General features: G+C 46.4%; 1 protein-coding gene across 1 annotated transcript in view; it reads left to right on the top strand.

The window, feature by feature from the left end:
• ADGRL4 (adhesion G protein-coupled receptor L4) overlaps positions 1-27,811 on the top strand; it is a 308,744-nt gene that overhangs the window by 213,905 nt on the left and 67,028 nt on the right. The window contains exon 11 of the mRNA XM_088450302.1: positions 11,905-12,108. Coding sequence (XP_088306428.1) covers positions 11,905-12,108 — 204 coding nt within the window. The remainder of the gene's footprint in view (positions 1-11,904; positions 12,109-27,811) is intronic.

The following is a 27,811-nucleotide window of genomic DNA, read 5'->3' as shown; positions in this document are numbered from 1 at the left end:
ACCCCACTGCCCCGCCTACAAAACGGTGCGAGCTGTCGATCACCATCGACAGCCGTCCCTTTTGTAGTAAGCCCCAGAGCGGGAGAATTTCTCTCTCGCTCCGGGACTTGCGTACGTGCAGTACGGCCACTGCGCGTGCGCAGGGCCTCTACATCGACCCACTTGCGAGTGCATCGGCGCTTGCGAGCGGGTCTAAATGAGACCCTAAGTGTTTTGAGGGTGTATTGTGGGCGTGTAGGAGGAATTGCAGGCTAAGCAGAAATGTGTGTATGCAGACACTCTTGTACCAGTTATAATTCTGGTGCAAACATGCCCATAGAGTGGTGACGCCTACTGCAACAAGAGCACGCATAGTGGCATTGCGCCCGCATAGATGCGAGCTACTGTACTCTGCACACTGGTGCACTGAGCTGCTGAAGTTTGTAACCGATCCTCGCCGCTGCCCTGGCTAACGTGTTTTCATTGCGACCTTTTCATTGCCTCTCTTAGAACTGCCCACAGCAGTAATCCATGTTTGCATCATATGCGCCAATATTTGCTGACTTTTTGTAAATAGAAAAATAATTGCTTTATTTGAAAAAAAAGATAATAATATTTTTGACACTATTCACAAGCACAGAAAAAAATGTTCCCTTATGTTCTTTATAGTGGTTATATTAGACATAATGAAGAGAAGCAGTAATTTAGGAGCGTTCAGGTGAATTAAGACGCTGTCCGAGATGTCATTGCAGCAAGCCTTATTGTGAGATTACATTTTTACTTTTGCTGATTTGCACATTTCTTTCACAGCCCGATAATTACACAGAGCGGTTTCTCAGCCCGGCCGTGCAGCATAGGGAAAGGCACCTACTGATGGGAGGAGGAAAAATAGTTTCATCTGTACAAAAATAATAATAGTAATAATAATAATAATAGTAATAATAATAATAATAGTAATAATAATAGTAATAATAATAATAATAATAATAATAGTAATAATAATAATAATAATAATAGTAATAATAATAATAATAATAATAATAATAATAGTAATAATAATAATAGTAATAATAATAATAATAGCAATAATAATAATAATAATAATGTACTCTGCTGCAGATATTTATGGTCTATGAAGGACCTACACTGTCTATATGATGCTAATCAGTAATTTAAGAAATTAGGAAAATAAAAACAGTATATAATACAGACCAACAAGTTATAGCTTATTGCACTTCTAGGAGGGGCGAGGAATAGGGGCAGGTAAGTACCCTATTCCTCCCCTCCCTTAGTGGTGCCTAACCCTAACCTCTCTGGGGGGTGCTTAACCCGAACCTCCCACCGGTGGTGCCTAATCCTAACCCACCTTTCCTGCACACTAAACCTAACCCTCAAGGGAGGGTGCCTGATCCTAACCTCCCCCGGTGTTGCCTAACCCTAAGCCCCCCTCCCACCAGCCTAACTCTCCCCGGGGGTGCCTAACCCTAATTCCTCCCTGGTGGTCTATACACCTATCCCCCCCATTCCCGGGCTAGAGCTGATACTTACCCAGATCACTTGTTCAGGATTCCAGCTGTCGGGTGTCACGACCAGGGCTGTGTGTGCTCGGGGGCAGTGGACCTTACCTGTCCGGACGCTATGGCAGGGTCCCGCTGGTGGAGGTGCGGGCACTTGGAGATCTGCGCTGCATGCCCAGGGGTTCTGGAGACATACTGTCCTGAATGCTTGTGGTGAGTCTGGTTCAGGTTTGGCAGTGCTGCAGCGTGACATTGGGGCTGCCATCTTGGATTTCAGCATGTGACACATTCCAGCCAATCCAGACAGAGCATTCCAGGAGTCCTAGCAACCAATCCTGCACTTCCTCCAGGTATTTAAGGGCTGACCTGCAGTCCTTTCATTGCCAGTGCAACACTATTCCCAGCTCTTACTGGGTGCTAGTTCTCTGAGCTCCTTTGCTGTGTTTCCAGTCCAGTTTGCCATTACGACTCTGCTTGCTTCAGGATCCAGCTACCATCATTTACCCCCGTGTGCAGCAGTGCTTCTCCTGGCTCTCGCTCCCAGTTGGGATCCCTGCTAAAGTCCACGACATCAACATCCCCTTCGGCTATCCAGTTACTTACAGTCGGTACCCACGTGCCTTTCTGGGTAAACAGCTATCTGAGATACTCACTATCTAACGGGCCACTCATGAGCAGTACTCCTCTCAAGCCAGCGTCCTTCCAGTATCAGAAGACTGTTCTTAAACCCACTCCTGATTCCACTCTGGGTCCAAGTCCACAACCATCCGTGACATCGGGATACCGACGCCGGTATCCTGATCCCCTTCGGGATAGCGGCGTCGGCATTTTGGCGGATGGCGGGATTCCGGCATCGGTATATTAACTACATCCCCAGGCGAGGTTATCACCAGCGTTAAATCCATTGATAGACTGGACAAAGCCCGCCAAACAATATGGCCTTAAAAAACAGGGCTTATTGAATTATTATTATAGTTGTTTATTTATATATGTTTATTTATATAATACCAATCATATTACACATATTATAGGGGCTGTAAATGTCTGCTATTGGCTTAACTCAAACGCGTTGTGGAAATGTCAAATTTCAAGTTGGAATCAGGGTCCATGGCAGATTGTACATTGAATACTTTTGAGGCCATTGAAACAGCGAAGTTTGATTGATATGTGAAACGGTTCTGTAGTCATAATCATCAGTCCATCAGCGCCCGTCAGTGCGTGCCACATACCCACGGGCACTCACTTTTCATGCCTATTCAAATCTGCCAGCTACTGCTTCTAATAAAGTTACTTTTAGTATTATAATGAATTTGGACTCAGAATTAGTTTACAATTCTGTTTTACTGTGTTCATTATTTCATGTTAATTCAAAATGAATTTTTAATCAAACTCAAATTCCTGGTCACAGTTGTCTAGTTGCTGCTTCCCATAAAGTAAAATCACTGATGTGTAGACAGCCATCTTGTAGTAGTATTTTTAATGTCATGTTACATTTTTCCAGAACATGCTAATTAATTAGTATTCTCCTTCAGTCCTTCACAATCTAAAATATGACATTTACTGAAAATCAGCAAGAATCTTGGTTATTTGGCTAAAGCCATATTGAGTTATTATTAGGTGCAGCAGTAGTAGAATGTAATATATTATTATTACAGTGTGTAGAATAAATAACAGTTTAACTACTTTTGTAAGAAAGATGACAAAAAATATTTAACAGTATTTTTTTTTCATATTGTGGAGTAAACTTTTATGCAGCAATTTGTTCAATTTGCCAAATTGCTATTGCCCAAATACATCATTGTGGTACTGCTTAACTAATACTCATAAATCCTGACTAATATTCATGAGGCCTGATTAATATTCATGTATATCTAATATTAATAAGGAGGGTCTAATATTCATGAGGCCTGTCTAATATTCACAAGGCCTGTCTAATATTCATGAGCCTGATTAATATTCATGTATATCTAATATTAATAAGGAGGGTCTAATATTCATGAGGCCTGTCTAATATTCACAAGGCCTGTCTAATATTCATGAGGCCTGATTAATATTCATGGATATCTAATATTAATAAGGAGGGTCTAATATTCATGAGGCCTGTCTAATATTCACAAGGCCTGTCTAATATTCATGAGGCCTGATTAATATTCATGGATATCTAATATTAATAAGGAGGGTCTAATATTCATGAGGCCTGTCTAATATTCACAAGGCCTGTCTAATATTCATGAGGCCTGATTAATATTCATGGATATCTAATATTAATAAGGAGGGTCTAATATTCATGAGGCCTGTCTAATATTCACAAGGCCTGTCTAATATTCATGAGGCCTGATTAATATTCATGGCTGATATCTTTTATTAATAAGGAGGGTCTAATTTTCATGAGGCCTGTCTAATATTCGCAAGGCATGTCTAATAATCATAAGGCCTGAGTAATATTCATGAGGCACATCTAATATTAACAAGGAGGGTCTAATATTAATAAGGCCTGCCTAATATTCATAATGTCTGACTAATATTTCTGAGCCTATCTAATTTTAATAAGGGTGCTCTTATAATCATGAAGCCTGGTTAATATACAAAAGGCCTGTTTTAGACAGTTACTATATACTTCAAGATATAGAATTCAGTGCTAAAAAAATTATCATTTTTTTTTTTTTATAATATTTGCCATAGTGTGATAATTTAGGTCTTAATTTGGTGAGTGGTTGCCAGTCACACAGTGATTTCTCTAAATCTAATTGGCTGGGCAACTTCTCTACTTGCATATATGATACATCTCCCCGAGTGCCACTGTTGTTCATAGTTGTGGTAGGCTGCATTTACCCCACAGCAGAGCAGATATGGACCCTATGGGGACATATGCAATATATTGATTTGGGTCCCCTCCACACAGGAGCCTAATGGACGATCCGGCTATGCAGTGCACACAATGGGATCATTATATATAAATAAATTACAAAGTGAAGTTTGGTAACGGCTACGGTGAATCTCATCGTTAGTGAAGTGGCTGGCAGAAACCTCAACATAGGGTAGTGACTAGCAATTTGCGTAGACCCCCCTGTTTTGGTTTTGGTTATAAATCATTATCGTGTTTTAGTTTTGGCAAAACCACCCTCATGTGTTTTGGTTCGGTTTTGGATTTCTTTAAATATGTACAAAAACTGCTAAAATCATGTAGCTTGGACCTGTTTTTGTCTTTATTCAGCAGAGGGCAGAACTGCCGCACAAAAGCAGCTTTGCAATTCCGTCCTTGCTAAAATGCAAATACAGCAGGAAGTGTCTGACACCCCCAGCTACATCTGCGATCCCAGCGCTGCGACCACCGGCCGTGATGTTGGATGGATCTGGAATGCTGAGTAAGCCTCAGCTTACGCAGGCTAACCGGCATGTGAGGCCAGGAATCTGCATCCAGATCCCGGCCTTGCCACTCCTGGAAAACCAGACGACACGTCCCCATTTCCGGGAACGCAGGCCGTCCCCGCACCCGCCCCGCCCTGTAAACACCTTTGCCTGCCAATCAGGCAGAGGCAGACGGGGGCACGCGCAGATTCCCTATAATCGTCAGGACTTTGTTCTACTCCAAACTCCAAAGTGATCTGAGCCAGGACTTGGTTCGACCCAGAACCTCAAAGTTTTTGTATGTTCGGTAGTAGTAGTGACATGTAGATATATGGTACCTTTTACCAGCCTATTTCATTGTGGAAATTAAAAAGAAATAGATGCATCTACAAAAGATGTTTTTAAAAAAACTAATCTGTTCTGGGGGGTGCATAGGCAAACGCAGAGGGGTTTCCGGTTGCCTGGAAACCCCTCCTCTCAAGCCCACACTACACAAATGAAATAATTAGTAACACCTGTTGATCTTTTAAAATGTGTGAGGTTGTACTGAAAAGACATCTGCACTAACTAGGAGATCTGGAAAACATGCACTGTTAAGGGTGCACTGATATAGACCATCTATAGGGTCAGTTATTAATACTGTATAATAATAATAATACACTATGCAGTGCATAAGGAGACCAATGTGTACATATATTTCCAGGGCAGTGCTGGGTTCTTTTGCTGCTCCCCCAGACTCCCAAACTTGCTCAAATGCTCTGGAACGGAGCCCACAGCTACAATAAAAACATTAAGCTGAGGTAGGATGGCCCTACATATAATGACTTACTGTGATCACTGGCCCTACATATAATGACTTACTGTGATCGCTGGCCCTACATATAATGACTTACTGTGATCGCTGGCCCTACATATAATGGCTTACTGTGATCGCTGACCCTACATATAATGGCTTACTGTGATCGCTGGCCCTACATATAATGACTTACTGTGATCGCTGGCCCTACATATAATGGCTTACTGTGATCGCTGGCCCTACATATAATGACTTACTGTGATCGCTTGCCCTACATATAATAGCTTACTGTGATCGTTGGCCCTACATATAATGACTTACTGTGATCGCTGGCCCTACATTGAATGACTTACTGTGATCGCTGGCTCTACATATAATGGCTTACTGTGATCGCTGGCCCTACATATAATGGCTTACTGTGATCGCTGGCCTTACATATAATGACTTACTGTGATCGCTGGCCCTACATATAATGGCTTACTGTGATCGCTGGCCCTACATATAATGGCTTACTGTGATTGCTGGCCCTACATATAATGGCTTACTGTGATCGCTGGCCCTACATATAATGGCTTACTGTGATCGCTGGCCCTACATATAATGGCTTACTGTGATCGCTGGCCCTACATATAATGGCTTACTGTGATCGCTTGCCCTACATATAATGACTTACTGTGATCGCTGGCCCTAAATATAATGACTTACTGTGATCGCTGGCCCTACATATAAAGGCTTACTGTGATCGCTGGCCCTACATATAATGGCTTACTGTGATCGCTGGCCCTACATATAATGGCTTACTGTGATCGCTGGCCCTACATATAATGGCTTACTGTGATCACTGGCCCTACATATAATGGCTTACTGTGATCGCTGGCCCTACATATAATGGCTTACTGTGATCGCTGGCCCTACATATAATGGCTTACTGTGATCGTTGGCCCTACATATAATGACTTACTGTGATCGCTTGCCCTACATATAATGGCTTACTGTGATCGCTGGCCCTACATATAATGACTTACTGTGATCGCTGGCCCTACATAGAATGACTTACTGTGATCGCTGGCCCTACATATAATGGCTTACTGTGATCGCTGGCCCTACATATAATGGTTTACTGTGATCGCTGGCCCTACATATAATGGCTTACTGTGATCGCTGGCCCTACATATAATGGCTTACTGTGATCACTGGCCCTACATATAATGGCTTACTGTGATCACTGGCCCTACATATAATGACTTACTGTGATCGCTGGCCCTACATATAATGGCTTACTGTGATCGCTGGCCCTACTTATAATGGTTAACTGTGATCGCTGGCCCTACTTATAATGGCTTACTGTGATCACTGGCCCTACATATAATGACTTACTGTGATCGCTGGCCCTACTTATAATGGCTTACTGTGATCGCTGGCCCTACATATAATGGCTTACTGTGATCACTGGCCCTACATATAATGGGTTACTGTGATCGCTGGCCCTACATATAATGGCTTACTGTGATCGCTGGCCCTACATATAATGGGTTACTGTGATCGCTGGCCCTACATATAATGGCTTACTGTGATCGCTGGCCCTACATATAATGATTTACTGTGATCGCTGGCCCTACATATAATGGCTTACTGTGATCGCTGGCCCTACATATAATGATTTACTGTGATCGCTGGCCCTACATATAATGGCTTACTGTGATCGCTGGCCCTACATATAATGGCTTACTGTGATCGCTGGCCCTACATATAATGACTTACTGTGATCTCTGACCCTACATATAATGGCTTACTGTGATCGCTGGCCCTACATATAATGGCTTACTGTGATCGCTGGCCCTACATATAATGGCTTACTGTGATCGCTGGCCCTACATATAATGACTTACTGTGATCGCTGGCCCTACTTATAATGGCTTACTGTGATCGCTGGCCCTACATATAATGACTTACTGTGATCGTTGGCCCTACATATAATGGCTTACTGTGATCGCTGGCCCTACATATAATGACTTACTGTGATCGCTGGCTCTACATATAATTACTTACTGTGATCGCTGGCCCTACATATAATGACTTACTGTGATCGCTGGCCCTACATATAATGACTTACTGTGATCGCTGGCCCTACATATAATGGCTTACTGTGATCGCTGGCCCTACATATAATGACTTACTGTGATTGCTGGCCCTACATATAATGGCTTACTGTGATCGCTGGCCCTACATATAATGGCTTACTGTGGTCCCTGGAGCTACATATAATGGCTTACTGTGATCGCTGGCCCTACATATAATGACTTACTGTGATCGCTGGCCCTACATATAATGACTTACTGTGATCTCTGACCCTACATATAATGACTTACTGTGATCGCTGGCCCTACATATAATGACTTACTGTGATCGCTGGCTCTACATATAATGACTTACTGTGATCGCTGGCCCTACATGTAATGACTTACTGTGATCGCTGGCCCTACATATAATGACTTACTGTGATCGCTGGCCCTACATATAATGACTTACTGTGATCGCTGGCCCTACATATAATGACTTACTGTGATCGCTGGCCCTACATATAATGACTTACTGTGATCGCTGGCCCTACATATAATGACTTACTGTGATCGCTGGCCCTACATATAATGGCTAACTGTGATCGCTGGCCCTACATATAATGACTTACTGTGATCGCTGGCCCTACATATAATGACTTACTGTGATCGCTGGCCCTACATATAATGGCTTACTGTGATCGCTGGCCCTACATATAATGACTTACTGTGATCGCTGGCCCTACACATAATGACTTACTGTGATCGCTGGCCCTACATATAATGACTTACTGTGATCGCTGGCCCTACATGTAATGACTTACTGTGATCGCTGGCCCTACATATAATGACTTACTGTGATCGCTGGCCCTACATATAATGACTTACTGTGATCGCTGGCCCTACATATAATGACTTACTGTGATCGCTGGTCCTACATATAATGACTTACTGTGATCGCTGGCCCTACATATAATGACTTACTGTGATCGCTGGTCCTACATATAATGACTTACTGTGATCGCTGGCTCTACATATAATGACTTACTGTGATCGCTGGCCCTACATATAATGACTTACTGTGATCGCTGGCCCTACATATAATGACTTACTGTGATCGCTGGTCCTACATATAATGACTTACTGTGATCGCTGGCCCTACATATAATGACTTACTGTGATCGCTGGTCCTACATATAATGACTTACTGTGATCGCTGGTCCTACATGTAATGACTTACTGTGATCGCTGGCCCTACATATAATGACTTACTGTGATCGCTGGCCCTACATATAATGACTTACTGTGATCGCTGGTCCTACATATAATGACTTACTGTGATCGCTGGCCCTACATATAATGACTTACTGTGATCGCTGGTCCTACATATAATGACTTACTGTGATCGCTGGCTCTACATATAATGACTTACTGTGATCGCTGGCCCTACATATAATGACTTACTGTGATCGCTGGTCCTACATATAATGACTTACTGTGATCGCTGGTCCTACATATAATGACTTACTGTGATCGCTGGTCCTACATATAATGACTTACTGTGATCGCTGGTCCTAAATATAATGACTTACTGTGATCGCTGGCCCTACATATAATGGCTTACTGTGATCGCTGGCCCTACATATAATGGCTTACTGTGATCGCTGGCCCTACATATAATGGCTTACTGTGATCGCTGGCCCTACATATAATGGCTTACTGTGATCGCTGGCCCTACATATAATGGCTTACTGTGATCGCTGGCCCTACATATAATGGCTTACTGTGATCGCTTCCCCTACATATAATGACTTACTGTGATCGCTGGCCCTACATATAATGACTTACTGTGATCGCTGGCCCTACATATAATGGCTTACTGTGATCGCTGGCCCTACATATAAAGGCTTACTGTGATCGCTGGCCCTACATATAATGGCTTACTGTGATCGCTGGCCCTACATATAATGGCTTACTGTGATCGCTGGCCCTACATATAATGGCTTACTGTGATCACTGGCCCTACATATAATGGCTTACTGTGATCCCTGCCCCTACATATAATGGCTTACTGTGATCGCTGGCCCTACATATAATGGCTTACTGTGATCATTGGCCCTACATATAATGACTTACTGTGATCGCTTGCCCTACATATAATGGCTTACTGTGATCGCTGGCCCTACATATAATGACTTACTGTGATCGCTGGCCCTACATAGAATGACTTACTGTGATCGCTGGCCCTACATATAATGGTTTACTGTGATCGCTGGCCCTACATATAATGGCTTACTGTGATCGCTGGCCCTACATATAATGGCTTACTGTGATCGCTGGCCCTACATATAATGGCTTACTGTGATCGCTGGCCCTACATATAATGACTTACTGTGATCGCTGGCCCTACATATAATGGCTTACTGTGATCGCTGGCCCTACTTATAATGGTTAACTGTGATCGCTGGCCCTACTTATAATGGCTTACTGTGATCACTGGCCCTACATATAATGACTTACTGTGATCGCTGGCCCTACTTATAATGGCTTACTGTGATCGCTGGCCCTACATATAATGGCTTACTGTGATCGCTGGCCCTACATATAATGGCTTACTGTGATCGCTGGCCCTACATATAATGGGTTACTGTGATCGCTGGCCCTACATATAATGGCTTACTGTGATCGCTGGCCCTACATATAATGATTTACTGTGATCGCTGGCCCTACATATAATGGCTTACTGTGATCGCTGACCCTACAGATAATGATTTACTGTGATCGCTGGCCCTACATATAATGGCTTACTGTGATCGCTGGCCCTACATATAATGGCTTACTGTGATTGCTGGCCCTACATATAATGACTTACTGTGATCTCTGACCCTACATAAAATGGCTTACTGTGATCGCTGGCCCTACATATAATGGCTTACTGTGATCGCTGGCCCTACATATAATGGCTTACTGTGATCGCTGGCCCTACATATAATGACTTACTGTGATCGCTGGCCCTACTTATAATGGCTTACTGTGATCGCTGGCCCTACATATAATGACTTACTGTGATCGTTGGCCCTACATATAATGGCTTACTGTGATCGCTGGCCCTACATATAATGGCTTACTGTGATCGCTGGCCCTACATATAATGACTTACTGTGATCGCTGGCCCTACATATAATGACTTACTGTGATCACTGGCCCTACATGTAATGACTTACTGTGATCGCTGGCCCTACATATAATGACTTACTGTGATCGCTGGCCCTACATATAATGACTTACTGTGATCGCTGGCCCTACATATAATGACTTACTGTGATCGCTGTTCCTACATATAATGACTTACTGTGATCGCTGGCCCTACATATAATGGCTTACTGTGATCGCTGGCCCTACATATAATGACTTACTGTGATCGCTGGCCCTACATATAATGACTTACTGTGATCGCTGGCCCTACATATAATGACTTACTGTGATCGCTGGCCCTACATATAATGACTTACTGTGATCGCTGGCCCTACATATAATGACTTACTGTGATCGGTGGCCCTACATATAATGACTTACTGTGATCGCTGGCCCTACATATAATGACTTACTGTGAACGCTGGCCCTACATATAATGACTTACTGTGAACGCTGGCCCTACATACCTTATACTCTACTTCGTATGACGTATATATTATGACTGGTTAAGTGCTACAGTAATTACAGTATGTCCTCTGCATGGACTGGCCTCAATTGTTCTAAAATCAAGCATTTGGAAACCCCCCTCTGGAAATCCTGCGTTTGCCACAGGCGGCGGTGATCACAGGTGACATGTCCAGATTACCCATCACAGCGGCGAAGCGCCGCTGGAAATTAAATGAGAACTATATGTCAGGCCATTAGACAGGCGTTGCATGCATTGCATAAGAGCAGATGGAGAAGGGACAGTGAGCAAATATAGGGCCCGGGAGTCACAAGTCCCAGCGCCTTCCACACGACAGCACTAGAGCTGTTTTATTGCCTCTATACAGCACCTAGCTTCAAGGTCCGCACAAATCCCGGGAAATGCGTAACCTGATTATTTACCAGTTTGTGAGTCTACAGTATTCGTCCGCTAATTATATATTCCTGTCACAGTAGTTAAATCGAGGTCAGCTCGCCGGCTATGTTACTTGTCACTATATTTATTTTCTGTGTTTGTCTCCTCTAGGTTTCCATTCATCACAGCATCCTAACAAGAATCACCCAGCTTGGGATAATCATCTCGCTGATTTGTCTCTCTCTGTGTATTTTTACATTCTTCTTCTTCAGCGAAATCCAGAGCACCAGGACAACAATTCACAAAAACCTCTGCTGTGCATTATTCATGGCAGAATTGCTTTTTCTCATTGGGATAAATATGACCAAAAATAAGGTATGTGCCTGTTCCTGTACACGCCTGTGGCTGTACTGTATGAAAAACAAAAGCAATTTGCTATTAATCTTTTGCATACTGTAAGGCACGTGCTGTACCTATGGTTTAGGACACTGCTCCTCCAACGCGGCCCTCAAGTTATACTAACAGTCCATGTTTTAGGGACATTCATGACTGAGCACAGGTGGTTAAATAAAAGTGACTGGGGTATTGATTAAGGGCTTGATTCATACCGATCGCAACTGCGGTTAAGCTCGCAATCGGCCGATTGTTGCGTTCTGTACATGCGTATGCATCGCAGTGCGCAAGTGCAAACTGGCCTCTGCGATCGCAGTGACTATGCAGACCCACCGCAGAGTGATTGACAGGAAGTGCCGTTTGTGGGTGGTGACAAGGGGGTTGGTCGGCGAAACACAGGTCTGCGTAAAAGCGGTCTGACGCCATGCAGTGTGAGCCAAGCTCCTGCCCAGTTGTGTTAAAAAAATATTAATAAACAATTGTTGTATTTGATTGGATTGTGCACCGCACCCTAGTACGCTGTGCCCCAAAGCGTTTGCAGGCATTGATCTACAAATTGAAAAATGGATAACGATCAGTTTACAGAAGAGCAATCAAATAGTGCTCCTGCTGCTGCCACCAGTCATGATGCCGGTATTAAAGCTGATGCTCAAGGCCATAGATGGTTTACAACGTTAGGGCATCTAAAATCCAAAAACCAATATACAGTGGTAAAGAACAAACAATATTATGAACTGTGAGGTGGTCAAAATTAACTGGAAATGACTGGAAATTAATGTTATTGAGGTTAATAATACTCTAGGAACAAAAAAAAGGCCGACACTTTAGCTTTATTTGTTAATTTTTGAAAATAATGCAAATCCAAAACCAGTCATGGCAGTTTGGATAATCCAATCCTAAGATGGACGACGAATCAGAGCCAAATCCAGCAAAAATGGGCCGGCGCACATCTCTAGTTCAGAATCACCAGTGGGGGGCTGGGCCGGGGGGCAGGGTGCCATGTGCCCCCCGGGCCGCAGTGCCATGCAGGCCACGGGCAGTCTGTGTCACATGCTGCACTGCGTGTGCAGCGCTGACCGGACAGAGTTTGGTCAGCGCTATACTGACTAACACACAGCCGCCGGCTCCAGCAGCTGTGTGTTTGTTTTGATCAGCAGCCAATGAGAGTCTGTCAGACTCTCCTTAGCTGCTGCTGCGTCCACTGCAGGAGCCGCTCCATCTTCCGGCTCCCGCAGTGGTTAATGGCAGAGGCGTCATGACGTCATATTACGTCTCTCCCATAATGCAGAGCGGCCCGGCCCGGGAGGACAGACGGAGGAGCGGATGGCGGCGGCGGGAGCGGGGATTCAGGTAAGTGGGTTTTTTTATTTTTTTATTACATGTGTCTACTGGGGTGGGGGGGGCTCGCACTACAAGGGGGGGACTACTACTAGGGGCACTAAAAGGGGAGGGTACTACTAGAGGCACTGCATAATGGGGAGGCAACTACTACTAGGGGCACTACATAGAGGGAGGGGACTACCACTGGGGGAACTGCATCGAGGGACCACTGCTGGGGGCTCTATATAAAGGGCAATACTGGGGGTACTGCATAGGGGGGAGACTACAACTGGGGCCACTATTTAAGGGGCACTGCATAAGGGTTACCACTATTGGGGGCACTGCATGGGGGGTGGACTGCTACTGGGGGCACTATATAAGGGGTACTGCATATGGGGTACCACTATTGGGGGCACTATATATGGGGCTTACTAGTGGGGGCACAAGGGGCACTGCACAGGGGGGACCACTACTGGGGGCACTGTATAAGGGTCACTGCATAGGGGGAATCATTACTGGGGGCATTACTGGGGGCCTGCATAAGGGGGTCCTCTCCTGGGGCACAGGGGGGCACTGCATATGGGCACTACAACAGGGGGCTGCCCCTAATCTTTATTTTTACTTTACATTAATCCCATATGGACCCGTCTCCTCCCTGGAACACTTGAGGAGGGAGGGAGGGGGGAGGGGTGCCGAAGCACGCACGTTCTTCGGCTACACGCTACTCCTCTGCCAGGGCTGCCTGCATGCGTTTGTCCCCCAGGCTAAAAGTTGCCAGCCAGCCCCTGAGAATCACTTTGAGGTCCCGAGTCGAATCAAGTGCCGGCTCAGGTCTGCTGTTAGTTGGGATCTCATATTTATAAACCAAACTTGGGTTTTGGATTGCATGTAACATGTCCAAATTACATCATTTAAAGCTGTTTTATTGAGTTTTATAATCAATTTTTATAGATTTTTTTTTAGCAATTTTTATTGATTTTAAGGAAACCAAAACTAAATCCAAACTAGAGATGAGCGGGTTCAGATCTCAGAGATCCATACCCACCCTAATTTTGGGGATCCGGGGCGATCCGAGCGTAGCGCGAATCTCCCTGCCTGCCCCAGATCCCTTACCTGAGGCTGTCGGGTCGCGAGGTTTTGTATTGAGCAGGCTTAACACTGATTGGTTGAGAGAGCCATCTGTCATGGCTCTCAGCCAATCAGCGTTAAGCCCATTGAAAATGAAAATGAACACTAAAGAAGAAGATGGCGCCCTCTGCCGACACCGCCGCCACCCCTACTGGCAACACCAGCACTGCCGACACTGCCGGCACCCCTGCACTGCTGCACCATGTACTGAGGACACCGTCAGCGACCCTCACACTGCCGACATTCCCACATTGAGGACATCAACAGCACCCCTTCACTGCCGACACTGTGTCAGCACACATGCACTGAGGACACTGCTGGCATCCCCACTCTGCCGACACTGCCAGCACCCTGCAATGAGAACATCCCTGCACTGCTGACACAGTCAGCAAACCTGCACTGAGAACACCGCTGGCACCCCCACTCTGCCGTGACAGCCGACACCCTGCATTGAGAGCACCCCTGCACTGTCGACACAGTCAGAAAACCTGCACTGAGGACACCGCTGGCACCCCCGCTATGCTGAAACCGCCGGCACCCTGCATTGAGAACACCTCTGCACTGTCGACACAGTCAGCAAACCTGCACTGAGCACACTGCTGGCACCCCCGCTCTGCCGACACCGCCGGTACCCTTCACTGAGAACATTGCCAGCACCTCAGCACTGCCATTCCATGTACTGAGGACACCGCCAGCAACCCCCGCACTGCCGACACAGCCAGGAAACCTGCACTGAGCACACTGCTGGCACCCCCGCTCTGCCGACACCGCCGGTACCCTTCACTGAGAACATTGCCAGCACCTCAGCACTGCCATTCCATGTACTGAGGACACCGCCAGCAACCCCCGCACTGCCGACACAGCCAGGAAACCTGCACTAAAGATACCGCTGGCACCCCCGCACTGCCGACATCACCAGTACCCTTCACTGAGGACACTGCCAGCACCGCAGTACTGCCATTCCATGTACTGAGGACACTGTAAGCAACCCCCGCACTGCCGACACAGCCAGCAAACCTGCACTAAAGACAACGCTGGCACCCCTGCACTGCCGACACAGCCAGGAAACCTGCACTAAAGACACCGCTGGCACCCCCGCACTGCCGACACAGCCAGAAAACCTGCACTAAAGACACCGCTGGCACCCCCGCACTGCCGACATCACCAGTACCCTTCACTGAGGACACTGCCAGCACCGCAGCACTGCCATTCCATGTACTGTGGACACCGTCAGCAACCCCGCTCTGCCGATACTGCTGTCACAGTAAGTGCACTATTGGTGTATCCAACCCACACTGTATAACACACTGTACCCGTGTTGGAAATTGGAAGCTGGACTGCCACATGTTAGTGCCGCCCACTGTATCACTTAGCTTAGTCAGCCAGCTAGCTGGATGCAACCTTTTGGCCTTATCTAGACGAAGCAAATAATATTGTGAGGTGGTCAAAACTGATTGGAAATTACTGGAAATAAATGTTATTTAGATTAATTAAACCGTAGGAACAAAAACAGGCCCATTTTATGTGATTTTAGCTGTTTTTAAGATTTTTTTAAGAAAAATACATATCCAAAACCAAAACACGGAGGTGAGGTTTTGGCAAAACTAATCCAGATCCAAAACCAGGGGGGATCCAGTTCCAAAACCAAAACACGAGGGTCGGCGCACAACTCTAATCCAAACCAAAATACTTGAGGCGGGTTTTGCCATAACTAAAACGTGATGATGAATTACAGTAGAACCAAGACCATAGCCAAAATAAGAAAAAAACATGGGGGTCCACGCGTATCTGTACTTTTAACACATATATTTCTAGGGGCAGTTTTTGCATTTCATATAATAATAATAATAATAATAATAATAATAATAATAATATAAATAAATAATAATCCCTATTTTTTCTATGACAAAAGGTGCCTGTACGCATCTAAAGTTAATAGTTGATACAAGATTTATAGCAGCACCCATAGTCTGGACAGCTCTTCAGATACTTATTTTATTAATTTCTGAAATTATTTCACTGATTTCTTTCTGTTTCTAGAACTAGTTATAAGAATTAAAAAATATATATATATACAGTATATATACCAAAAATAAGGGTGCCCTAGCCCTGAGTGCTGCCACAAAAAAAGAGCTCCAGATGAACACAAAATAAATGAATACAATATGTATTAAAAAAATAACTAACAACATTTAAAAAACAAACAAAAAAACAGCAGTGCACAGTATATCAGTATGCCACACCACAACCATAGGGAGGGGGGTTTAAGATATTAATAAAATGGAGTACCATCAGAGAAAAAAACACAACCTATATTATATAGTATTATAATTAAAATAAATTAATACAATATGTATTAAAAAATAAGTAATATACACTGTATTATGTAGGTGATGTTTGTATTGTGTGATAAAGTGTTAATTTGTAATTATTCTTAAATGTATCATTTAAGTTGCGTATTATAAGGCCCAGTTGGGTGGGAGTCAATGTATTTGTACAATGTAGAAATTATGGCGAGTGAATCACCTCTGATTATGACGCACTTGGCACATTTTGCATAGAGAGATGGCAGTGATTCAATACACACGTTAACTAAAGAATACAGTAACTTCAGACTATACTGTATTTGAAAAGTCAGATTAGGGTGACGTTCCTTAAATGCCAACCTTCCTCCCCAACCGGAGGGGGGGGGGGGGGGGGTCATCTGACATCTGCCACTTTCCAAACACCAGCCTTGGCCGTAGTGGGGAGAGTGCCTCAATGCCCGTTGTGGTCCCAGATGCTCCTCTAGATGCTATGTAGACAGCAAGCAATGGTGCCCGTAGACAGTGAACCTCACACAGTAGCGTAGAGACACTGCTGAACCGACGTTGAACCTGTTTTGGGGGAATCACAATTGGTGCCAGCACCCCACAGCTTTTCTCAGTGCAGTCGTATTTTGCAGTAAAACCTGCTGACTTTAGTCCTACGCTAGAAAAGCAATAACGTTCCTTAGCATGTACACAGTATATGTATTTAAACTAGATCTTGCAGATATGCCAGGGGAAATCAATTCCTTAGTGTGACACTGAATACTCAGGAACCGACGCGTACAGGAATAATTGCTTTTGTTTTATTGTTTAAATATTGGAAGGTGGTAATATTCACTAGGCACAAGGCAGCAGTAACTAATGTTTATTCGCCCCTCGAGGGACTCACGAAGAGCTATTCTATAGTCTGCACATTTCTCACATTTCTATGGAAACTCGTGTGAACTGTATAATGTTCGGAGTTATGTTTTGTAGCAGATGCCAGTTACAAACTTAGACACTGTGAAAACTCCTGTTCATATTTAAAGGTCTGTTTTGAACCAATAGAAAGTTCTACAGATAAATTGTGTTTATGTGTATATATATACATGGAAATATCATGGGGGCTTTACTTAGGTAAGCCCAAATCCTGAGCCCCCCTGATATTTCCATACCCCCACTTCCTCCCCTCACAGCACACCTCCCCACGCAGCACACCTCCCCTCACAGCACACAGCATGCAGCACACCACCCATTCCCTCCCCTCCCACCACCCTTCCCCTCCCACCTCACCACGCTTTGCCCAGCACCGGTGATCGCTCCTTTCCCCTCACTCCTCAGCAGCATTTTGAATTTAGCACCAGCTCGCAGGCTGGCAGCCAATTAGGGGCGACCACGAGGCCACCACTTTTTGGCTGCTGGTCTGCAAGGTGTAATTGGCTTGAAGCCGGTGCCAATTTAATATGCCGCCAGCCGCCGCTGATTGTCCGCCGGTCCAAGAGCCGTGATTGGCTTGCGGTCTGAGCTAAGTTTAAACAGGCAGGCGTTTGTTGACTGGTGCTGGGACAGTGACAGTCGCAGGGCTGGGTGCTGAAGTGAAGTGACGTTATGACATACTGTTTCATACCGGCGCACTTTGAGCACTGTATATAGAAATATGTATAAAACTGTTGGTGGTTAGCAATCACTAATGATTTGCGGGCAATTGTTGATGGCCATCACTATCGATGGGGGATGTCCAATGCCAACAATTGATGACAGATCCAATGGTGGCGATGTGCGGACTGAGGTTTTTGTGGCATCAGACCTCCCCTATCAATGGTGAAACCATCAACCCTTGGCCGCAAACCATTAATGGATACTAGCCATGAATGATCGATGGCCATGACTAGCACCACTTCTCTTCACAGTAAGCTGTGACCCTTTTACGGTCTGTGTATAGGGACTGTCCTGCCAAAAATGGGCCAGTTGGAAGTTATAAGTTAATGTCATACATAGCTGCAGTTGTTTAATAGCATGCATTGTTTTCTATTGGTTTCCTGTCAGTTACTAAAAACCATCAACCACCAATGGCCTGTGCCTCGATGGACAATCCTAGTTGGAGCTTCATCAAAAAAAGTGGTGGAAATGAAGAAATGTTTGGGAGGACCAGGGCAGGGTTTGGGCAAATCGTAGGTGTTTTACTTCTTTGTTCAGATTTTGCCTTTAGGAATGTAAGGGCATATACGTTAATTTGGTCAAGCTAAGGTATTGTTGGCAGTTAAGGTTGCAACTTGCAATCTGACCTGCTCCACAAAGTTAACGCGAATGTCATTATATACAACATCACATGAAATCTATATAATATTCGAGAATGGTATGTCCTGAGATCCTGCAGCACACCCCCTACCTCCCCGCCAACAGCTGTCACTGCCACAACGGAGATAGGACAGACCATGAGAGGGAGAACCCTACAGCGCAGGTGTCACAAACTCTCGGACGGATTGTGGATGCAGCCCCTATTTAGGGAATTGGCTGGACCTATGCCTGAGATGCGGAGTCTAACGTGCCTGCGGTATTCAGGGACCCTCGCAAGACGGTTTGTACTTTGCTGCGTACAACACACAGGTCGCAGCCCTCAGGTTAGGTTCCCCTATACAGGTGCTGGTGAGTACTGGATGTAGTGTAGAAGAATAACGTAGTCGACAGGCCAGGTCAATGCCAAACAGACGAAATGCTACCAGGGAGCAGACGTAGACAGGTCACAGGGAATAGCCAAGGTCAGAACCAGATATCAGGAGCAGTACAAAGGAGTCAGGGGAAATCGGAGTCACAAACAAGCCAAGGTCAAGATCAGGATAACAGGTGAGTACAGGAACGCTGGAGAATGTCTGGTGCCAGAGACTTCTTCTTATAGGGAGAAGTCCAAATCTCGCGCCAAATGTGATTTCACGTTTGGCACGCCTGTCCCTTTAAATCCCCTGCAGGTCGGCACGCGCGCTTCTAAGAGAGCCGCGGCCGCCTTCACTTGTGAGGAGAACCCAGCGCTGACGTCACGGCAGCGGGACCGGAGACTCTCCGCCTGCTGCCTACCGCCGACGGAGGTTCCAGTGCTGCCAAACCCGGTAAGTAATAGCCGGTGTCCGGTGCACTGTGACAGCAGGCCTAGGCACGGGGCGAGGTGGCCTGGCATATGCTGGATCCATTACTAATACTATATAATTACGTACTTAGGGCCTGATCAGAGATGGACGCTCTGAACGAGCGCTCGCTCTGAATCAGGTCGTTTTTGCTTTTTTCTTTTGTTCGGCCTCCTGGTGGCTCGCATAGGTGACCACCCACAGCTATTGCGAGCGGCCAGGTTGATAGTCGCGATGGTCAAGACCATCATGACCATCGGGCTTGCATCGAGACCCTTGTGGTAGGGTCTCGTGGCCACAAGCCACAGAGAGCTTCTGGCTCTAATAGAGCCTGAAACTCTCCCACTGACATCACTGGTGATGTCAGTGGGGCCACCCCAAACGGCAGGCGTTCCTTCAGGAACGCCTCCGTTTGGCCAGCCACCCCCCCTGCCCGCCTACCAAATGGGGTGAGCTGTCAATCACCATCGACAGCTCGCCCCCTTTGGTGCGAGAGCCGGCTCCGTCGTGCGCATGCCCAATGAGCAAACATCGACCCTGTTGCGTTCCCAAGCATAACGCAGAGTGCACACCTCCCAACATTTTAGTTTACTAGAACGGGATGCGGGCTCGGCCAATGATTCATCGCTGCATCGTGTTAAACATCATGGCCAACTTTTGTCTAGCCCTTCTCAAGCGCTAAGCCTCCCTCAACACTGTTCCCCGACCCTGGAGACTTGCTGCTGGTGCCCGTTCACTGTCGCCCTGCCATTGTGAACACCAATAAATTGAAATGTTTTATATAAAAATTAAAATCAAGTTCAGTATATATAACAGTCTCCAGCATTTTAAGAGTCGAATGAAATAGCTATTATTTTCTAATGCTCTATAGTTTAGTTAAAAAAAAAAAAATCATTATTTATTGGTGGCTCAGATATAATCTGGAAAGTTACTTTATGATTTAAAAAAAAAAAAAAAGTCTTTAGTTTATGTTCCCAACGTTTTCTTTGTTTGGTTGCTTAGTGTGAGATCTCACTGACTGCACAACTCTTAATAGCTAACAGCATCATCTATCTTGTTTTATTTTCATTCTCCTCGGGGGGAAAGGGATTACATAACCGCTAGTTTGTCATAGCTCTTTTCACTTACCGTGATCGTGTTCTTCTACCTACGGAAAGAGAGAAGCTGTTGCTTGTTCCTGTACTTATCTGTAGGAAAACACAATAACTATTAATGTTCCCTTTCAGTGCAGTAATTAAACTTTGAATGCACCCAAAGTAAACGCAGTCTAAGGTCTGAAGCTAGCTGGAAGTATTACTTGCTAAATTGGCTTTATTGAAAACTATAATATTATAGAACAGAAAAATGTACAATGCCTTTTATCACAATCTTCTAATAAGCGCTCATTCATGTTATATATAGGATTACAATACATACAATAGTTTTCACACATGCATGCACACAAATTCTTGCACACACACATACACACCCATGTGCATACACAGACACACACACACACTTTGCTGGATGTTCGTTGGGGCTGAAATCAATATGCTGCAATATGAAGTGATATATAATAATAGTTATTATTGTCCCAGAGCCATGCCACCTATTGTAACTACGTCCTTACATAAGATTTCTCAGTTGGATCAACTGGATTGAGTTGGTCTGATTTGAATTTAGTGGATTTAGGGCCTAATTCAGACCCGCTCGCGAGCACTGAGGGCCTGATTCAGAGCCGGACGCTCTGACCAGAGCTCTCGCTCTGAATCAGGGCCCTCCTACATGAAAATGGAGCGTCCTCCTGGACGCTCACATAGCTGTGGGTGACCACCCACAGCTTATGCGAGTGTCCATGATGATGGTCGCGATGGTCAAGACCATCGCGACCATCGGGCTTGCGACGGAGACCCTGCGGTAGGGTCTCGCTGCCGCAAGCCCTGGAGTGATTTTGGCGTGCAATCGACAGCACACCCCCTTTGGTGCGATACCCGAAGCGACGGATACCCCGTCGCTAGCCGGGTCTCGCGCATGCGCACGACGGAGCTCCCTCCGTTGTGCGCATGCGCAGTGGGGTAACATTGACCCGCTTGCGAGCGTCCTGCGCTCGCGAGCGGGTCTGAATGACCCCCTGAGCACTCGCAAGCGGGGCGATGTTGCCCAAGTGCGCATGCGTACGACTGAGGCGGCTCCGTCGTGCGCATGCGCGAGACCCGAATAATGACAGCCAAGCCATCGTTATGGGTCTCGCACCAAAGGGGGCGTGCTGTTGATGGTGAGTGACAGCACGCCCCCTTTGGTGGGCGTGAGGGGGCATGGCTGCCCAGACGTAGGCGTTCCCATGGGAACGCCTACTGTCTGGGGCCGGCCCCACTGACATCACTACAGGGCTTGTGGCAGCGAGACCCTACCGCAAGGGTCTCATCGCAAGCCCGATGGTCGTGATGGTCTTGACCATCGCGACCATCATTTTGGCAGCTCGCTATAACTGTGGGTGGTCACCCACAGCTATGCGAGCGGCCAGGGGGCCGCTCCAAACAGTAAGAGGGACGGCTCTGATTCAGGGCCTTAGTCTAACCAGTGTCGGCCAGGGGCAGGAAGGGCCCACTGGAGGATTGCAGTGGTAGGGGCCCATGCTTAATAGGTGTGGTCAGCCACTGCAGGTGATTGGCTAACCATTAGGCAAAACTCGGGGTAGTTTCTATAGAAGGGAACCAAGCCCCCGTGTTGATCTGTGGTTTTGCTCCTCCAGGTAACCGACCGTCTAATAGAGTAATAATCTATAATTTGAGGTCTGGATCCTGACACCTAGAGGAGGGGGTTGGGCCTACAGGCAGTGGAGCCCACCGGGAATTTCCCCTGTACCCCTGTGGGCTAGTCCAACCCTGAGTCTAACTGAATTGGATTGAGCTGTACTAAGGGCCTGATTCAGACCCACTCGCGAGCGACTGTCCGCTCGCAAGTGGGTCGATGTTATGGACTGAGCATGCGCACGACGGAGGGAGCTCCGTCGTGCGCATGCGCCAGACGCGACGAGCGAAGGAAAGTCCTTCGCTCGTTGTGTCCGATCAAAGGGGGCGTGCTGTCTATGTTGATTGACAGCACGCCCCCTTTGGTGGGCGTGCCTCCCTGACGGGGGCGTTCCCACGGGAACGCCTCCCGTCAGAAGCCGGCCCACTGACATCACTAGTGATGTCAGTGGGAGTGATTTTGGCTCTGATAGAGCCAAAATCACTCCGGAGCTTGCGGTTGAAAACCTCAACCGCAGGCTCCGGCTCGCAATTTTGATGGTCGCGATGGTCACGACCATCGCGGCCATCACAATGCATGCTCGTATAGCCTGTGGGTGGTGACCCACAGCTATACGAGCGTCCAGGAGGACGCTCCATTTTCATGGAGCCCGGCCCTCATTCAGAGCGTGCCCTCTGCTCAGAGCGTACGGCTCTGAATGAGGGCCTAAGTCGACTATATGATCTATATTATCTAAATACCAGATAGATTTCCTAAATGTAACACTTATTTTGATCATTAGGTTGACTCACTGAAATTATAAGTTTTCTTTAAAATTAAAAATGCAAAAAATAGAAATTCCCAAATTTTAAGGATTTTTTTCATTACTATGCTAGTTATGTAGTTTGTTTGACTTTATTTACTGGGCATGTAATTTATGCAATTAATTATGACTTCATGATATACCTGCAGCCGTAAACCTTGCTATTTGTGCTTTGCAATAATACCAATTGAGTGTGCCTTGATGCATATGCAGTAGATTTGTTATAAATGTCAGGGAAATAAATGAGGCATGAGGCACCTAAATGTTGCATCTTCTGCTTCACTATGTGCAAACACTAACTCCTAACGAATGGTTATATTGCATTCTCAATATAATTTGTTCAGCGGATAATGTCGGCCTCCTTTCCACATAGGGAGTTTGTGCACTTTAATGACCTCATTCAGAGGCGGTCGTTAGTTGCAAGCGGTCACACTGAATCAGGGAGGCCGCTTGCATCCTGAACGACCGCCTCCTTGTCGATCGCTAAGCTGTGGGTTAACACCCACAGCTCTAGCGACCGACATGGGTGATGGTCGCGATGGTCAAGACCATCGCGACCATCGGGGCTTATGACCAGACCCTAAGGTTGGGTCTGGGCACTCGTAAGCCCCAGGGAGCTTCCTGCTCTGATCGAGCAGGAAGCTTCCCACTGACATCAGCAATGATGTCAGTGGGGCCGCCCCCAAACGGCAAGCGTTCCGGCGAGAACGCCTCCGTTTGGGCAGCCACGCCCCCTGCCCGCCTCCCAAACGGGGCGAGCTGTCACTCACCATCGACAGCTCGCCCCGTCTGCTGTGAGACCCCTAGTGACGGAGCGCCCATCGCTAACCGGGTCTAACGCATGCACACGACGGAGCCGGCTCCGTCTTGCGCATGCCCAGTGGGGCAACATCGAGTCGGTTGCGAGCGCTCAGCGCTTGCGACCGACTCTGAATTACCTCCTAATTGTGTATAAATGCTTTCATCATTTAGAACATCGCCCCCTAGGTGCTCTGGATAAAACCCTTTCAGGAAGCATGTACATGAATGACAAGTGACATATTAATAAAATAGTTCTAGAGGTTTATACATTTAAATTGGAAAACAGCATGAGGTTTGAGGTACAATAAAATAAAAATAACCGTGTATATTACAGATAGAGAATTGTATTGAATCTATGGATCACAGCACTGGTCACATAGATGCCTGATTTATTAAAGTTTCATACATGTCAAATCTACTTTTCCTAATCGCAGCCATCAGCGATCCATCCATGAGATGTAATACAATTCCTACACAAATACAATGTACTTTTTGATGAATCTGTAATGAAATGAACGGTGTTTTGGGCCTGTTCATTAGAGAAAACCCATAAAAGAGGCCGGATTTCAGCGTTATGGTTGGGCAGCGAAGATCTGAAGTTTAACCTGTTTATTGTAGAAGTTTTATGAAACTGGGGCCTCCTATTCCCCTTTCAATTTTTGTAATAACATTGTACACAAAATGCTAGAAAAGCCGGTGTAACCATGATTGTATTACGGATTAATTCTCTCAGAACGTTTGCAGACTGTGATGAATATGTAACAGGTAAAACTTGGGAGAGAAGGAGAGCGTGATAGATTGTTTCTGAGTGTGATTATGGGAGTAGACAAGGCAGCAGCTCAGCTGTTTCTGTACGGGGGGGAAGCTCTGCGGGTCAGCATGTCTGCAGTGTAATGTACCCCTCTGCCAGTCAGCTGTTCCATACGGGGGGGAAGCTCTGCGGGTCAGCATGTCTGCAGTGTAATGTACCCCTCTGCCAGTCAGCTGTTCCGTACGGTGGGGAGGCTCTGCGGGTCAGCATGTCTGCAGTGTAATGTACCCCTCTGCCAGTCAGCTGCTCCGTACGGTGGGGATGCTCTGCGGGTCAGCATGTCTGCAGTGTAATGTACCCCTCTCCCATCTCAGCTGTTCCGTACGGTGGGGAGGCTCTGCGGGTCAGCATGTCTGCAGTGTAATGTACCCCTCTGCCAGTCAGCTGTTCCGTACGGTGGGGAGGTTCTGCAGGTCAGCATGTCTGCAGTGTAATGTACCCCTCTCCCATCTCAGCTGTTCCGTACGGTGGGGAGGCTCTGCGGGTCCGCATGTCTGCAGTGTAATGTACCCCTCTGCCAGTCAGCTGTTCTGTATGGTGGAGAGGCTCTGCGGGTCAGCATGTCTGCAGTGTAATGTACCCCTCTGCCAGTCAGCTGTTCCGTACGGTGGGGAGGCTCTGCGGGTCAGCATGTCTGCAGTGTAATGTACCCCTCTCCCATCTCAGCTGTTCCGTATGGTGGGGAGGCTCTGCGGGTCCGCATGTCTGCAGTGTAATGTACCCCTCTGCCAGTCAGCTGTTCTGTATGGTGGGGAGGCTCTGCGGGTCAGCATGTCTGCAGTGTAATGTACCCCTCTGCCAGTCAGCTGTTCCATACGGTGGGGAGGCTCTGCGGGTCAGCATGTCTGCAGTGTAATGTACCCCTCTCCCATCTCAGCTGTTCCGTATGGTGGGGAGGCTCTGCGTGTCAGCATGTCTGCAGTGTAATGTACCCCTCTGCCAGTCAGCTGTTCTGTATGGTGGGGAGGCTCTGCGGGTCAGCATGTCTGCAGTGTAATGTACCCCTCTGCCAGTCAGCTGTTCCGTACGGTGGGGAGGCTCTGCGGGTCAGCATGTCTGCAGTGTAATGTACCCCTCTGCCCAGGGGCGGATTGGGAAAGAAAACCAGCCCGGGAAATTTATGGAAGCAGCCCTAATGGGGACGGAATCTGTTGAGGAGGTGAGGTCTGTCAATGGGGGTGGGATCCCATCTCATAGGGTCTGATTCTGAGTTGGACATAGTTGCAACCGTCTTTGTGTCTTCTGCTCCTGTCTGTGACTTTAGGCTAATGAGCCTACAATCAGGGACGTATCTATAATGGGTGCAAGGTGTGCGGGACACATGGGCCCCCATAGGTAATTATACTTACCTCTCCGCTGATTCCCGAAGTGCTGCTATACAGCGCCAGAATCTACAGCGCTCAGTGCCGCTGAGCTGCTGTCAGAGAGGAGGGGGCCCAAACGGAGCCTGCACATGGGCCCCTTCCTCTCTTAAAACGCCCCTGCCTACAATGCCCTTCCCTGGTGTACAGCCCTGCATCTGAATATGCAAGGACTGAGACCTCCACTGTCAGTGTCCAAAGACGCTGCAATCATGCTTTGTGCATCTTTAGACGTCACTATCAGGTCGCACCATTGGAACTATAGAGTTTGGCCTGCAATGTGGGAAATACACTTCTTGGTGCATGCGACTGAATCCGTACTGCAACTCAGACACATGCGCAGATGAAAAACAATGCAGAAGAAAAAAATAAAAACACATTGAACCCCGATAGGGAAAAAAAAAAAAATTGCCCCCACAGGACACAATAAAACACACTGGCTCCTACAGGAAAAAATTATAAACACAGCCTCAACAAACAATAAAATAAAACACACACTGGCCCCAACAAAAAAAATAAACAGCCAAACCCATTGGCCCCTTCATAAAATAAAACACATTGACACCCGACAGAAAGAAAAAAAAAAAAAACACATTCGCCTCCATAAGGTAAAAATAAAACACACACTGGCCCCCCCAAAAACATACATTGGCCCATACAGAAAAAAAATTAAACACATTGGTCCCCACTGGAGAAACAAACACAATGGACTCGATTCAATTAAACGTGAAGTGAATAGCGCAGGGAATGAGCTCCCGGAGCTATTCAATTCTGCACGCTCTCCCGACCCTCGCGCTATAAATAGGGTGTTTAGTCGTGAGAACGGACATTTTCCAAATAAACTTCCCAGCGCGATGCTGTTTCCGCCGTGCTAAGGGCAGAAAGTAGCATTACGTCTGGACTTTTGTCGGATTTCTACTCGCATCCCATGAGGGATGAGAGAAGAAAACCATAGTCAGGCTTAGCAGCGTGATCAATTGAATAGCTCCGGGAGCTCATTCCCAGCGATATTCACTTTGTGTTTAATAGAATCGAGCGCATTGGCTCCTACAGAAATCAATAAAACACAATAGCCCCATAGGAATAAAAAACCACACTGACCTCCGACAAGTAAAAAAAAAAAAAACCACACACTGGTCCCCCACAGGAAAAAAAATAACACATTGGCCCCTGGAGGAAAAACAATAAAAACACATTGACATCCGCAACATAAGCAGTGTATGTCCCTGCAGGGGACAGGATGGGAGTAGTAGTCAGAAGTGGGGGCAGGATGGGAGTAGTAGTGTGGAGCAGGGTAGCTGTAATGTTGGGAAAAAGGGGGCAGG

The sequence above is a fragment of the Taudactylus pleione genome, unplaced genomic scaffold (genome assembly GCF_031769625.1).
Source record: "Taudactylus pleione unplaced genomic scaffold, aTauple2 ptg000514l, whole genome shotgun sequence".
NCBI lineage: Eukaryota > Metazoa > Chordata > Amphibia > Anura > Myobatrachidae > Taudactylus > Taudactylus pleione.
The sequence above is the reverse complement of the archived record's forward strand: the minus strand, read 5'-3'. Positions and strand labels throughout refer to the sequence as shown.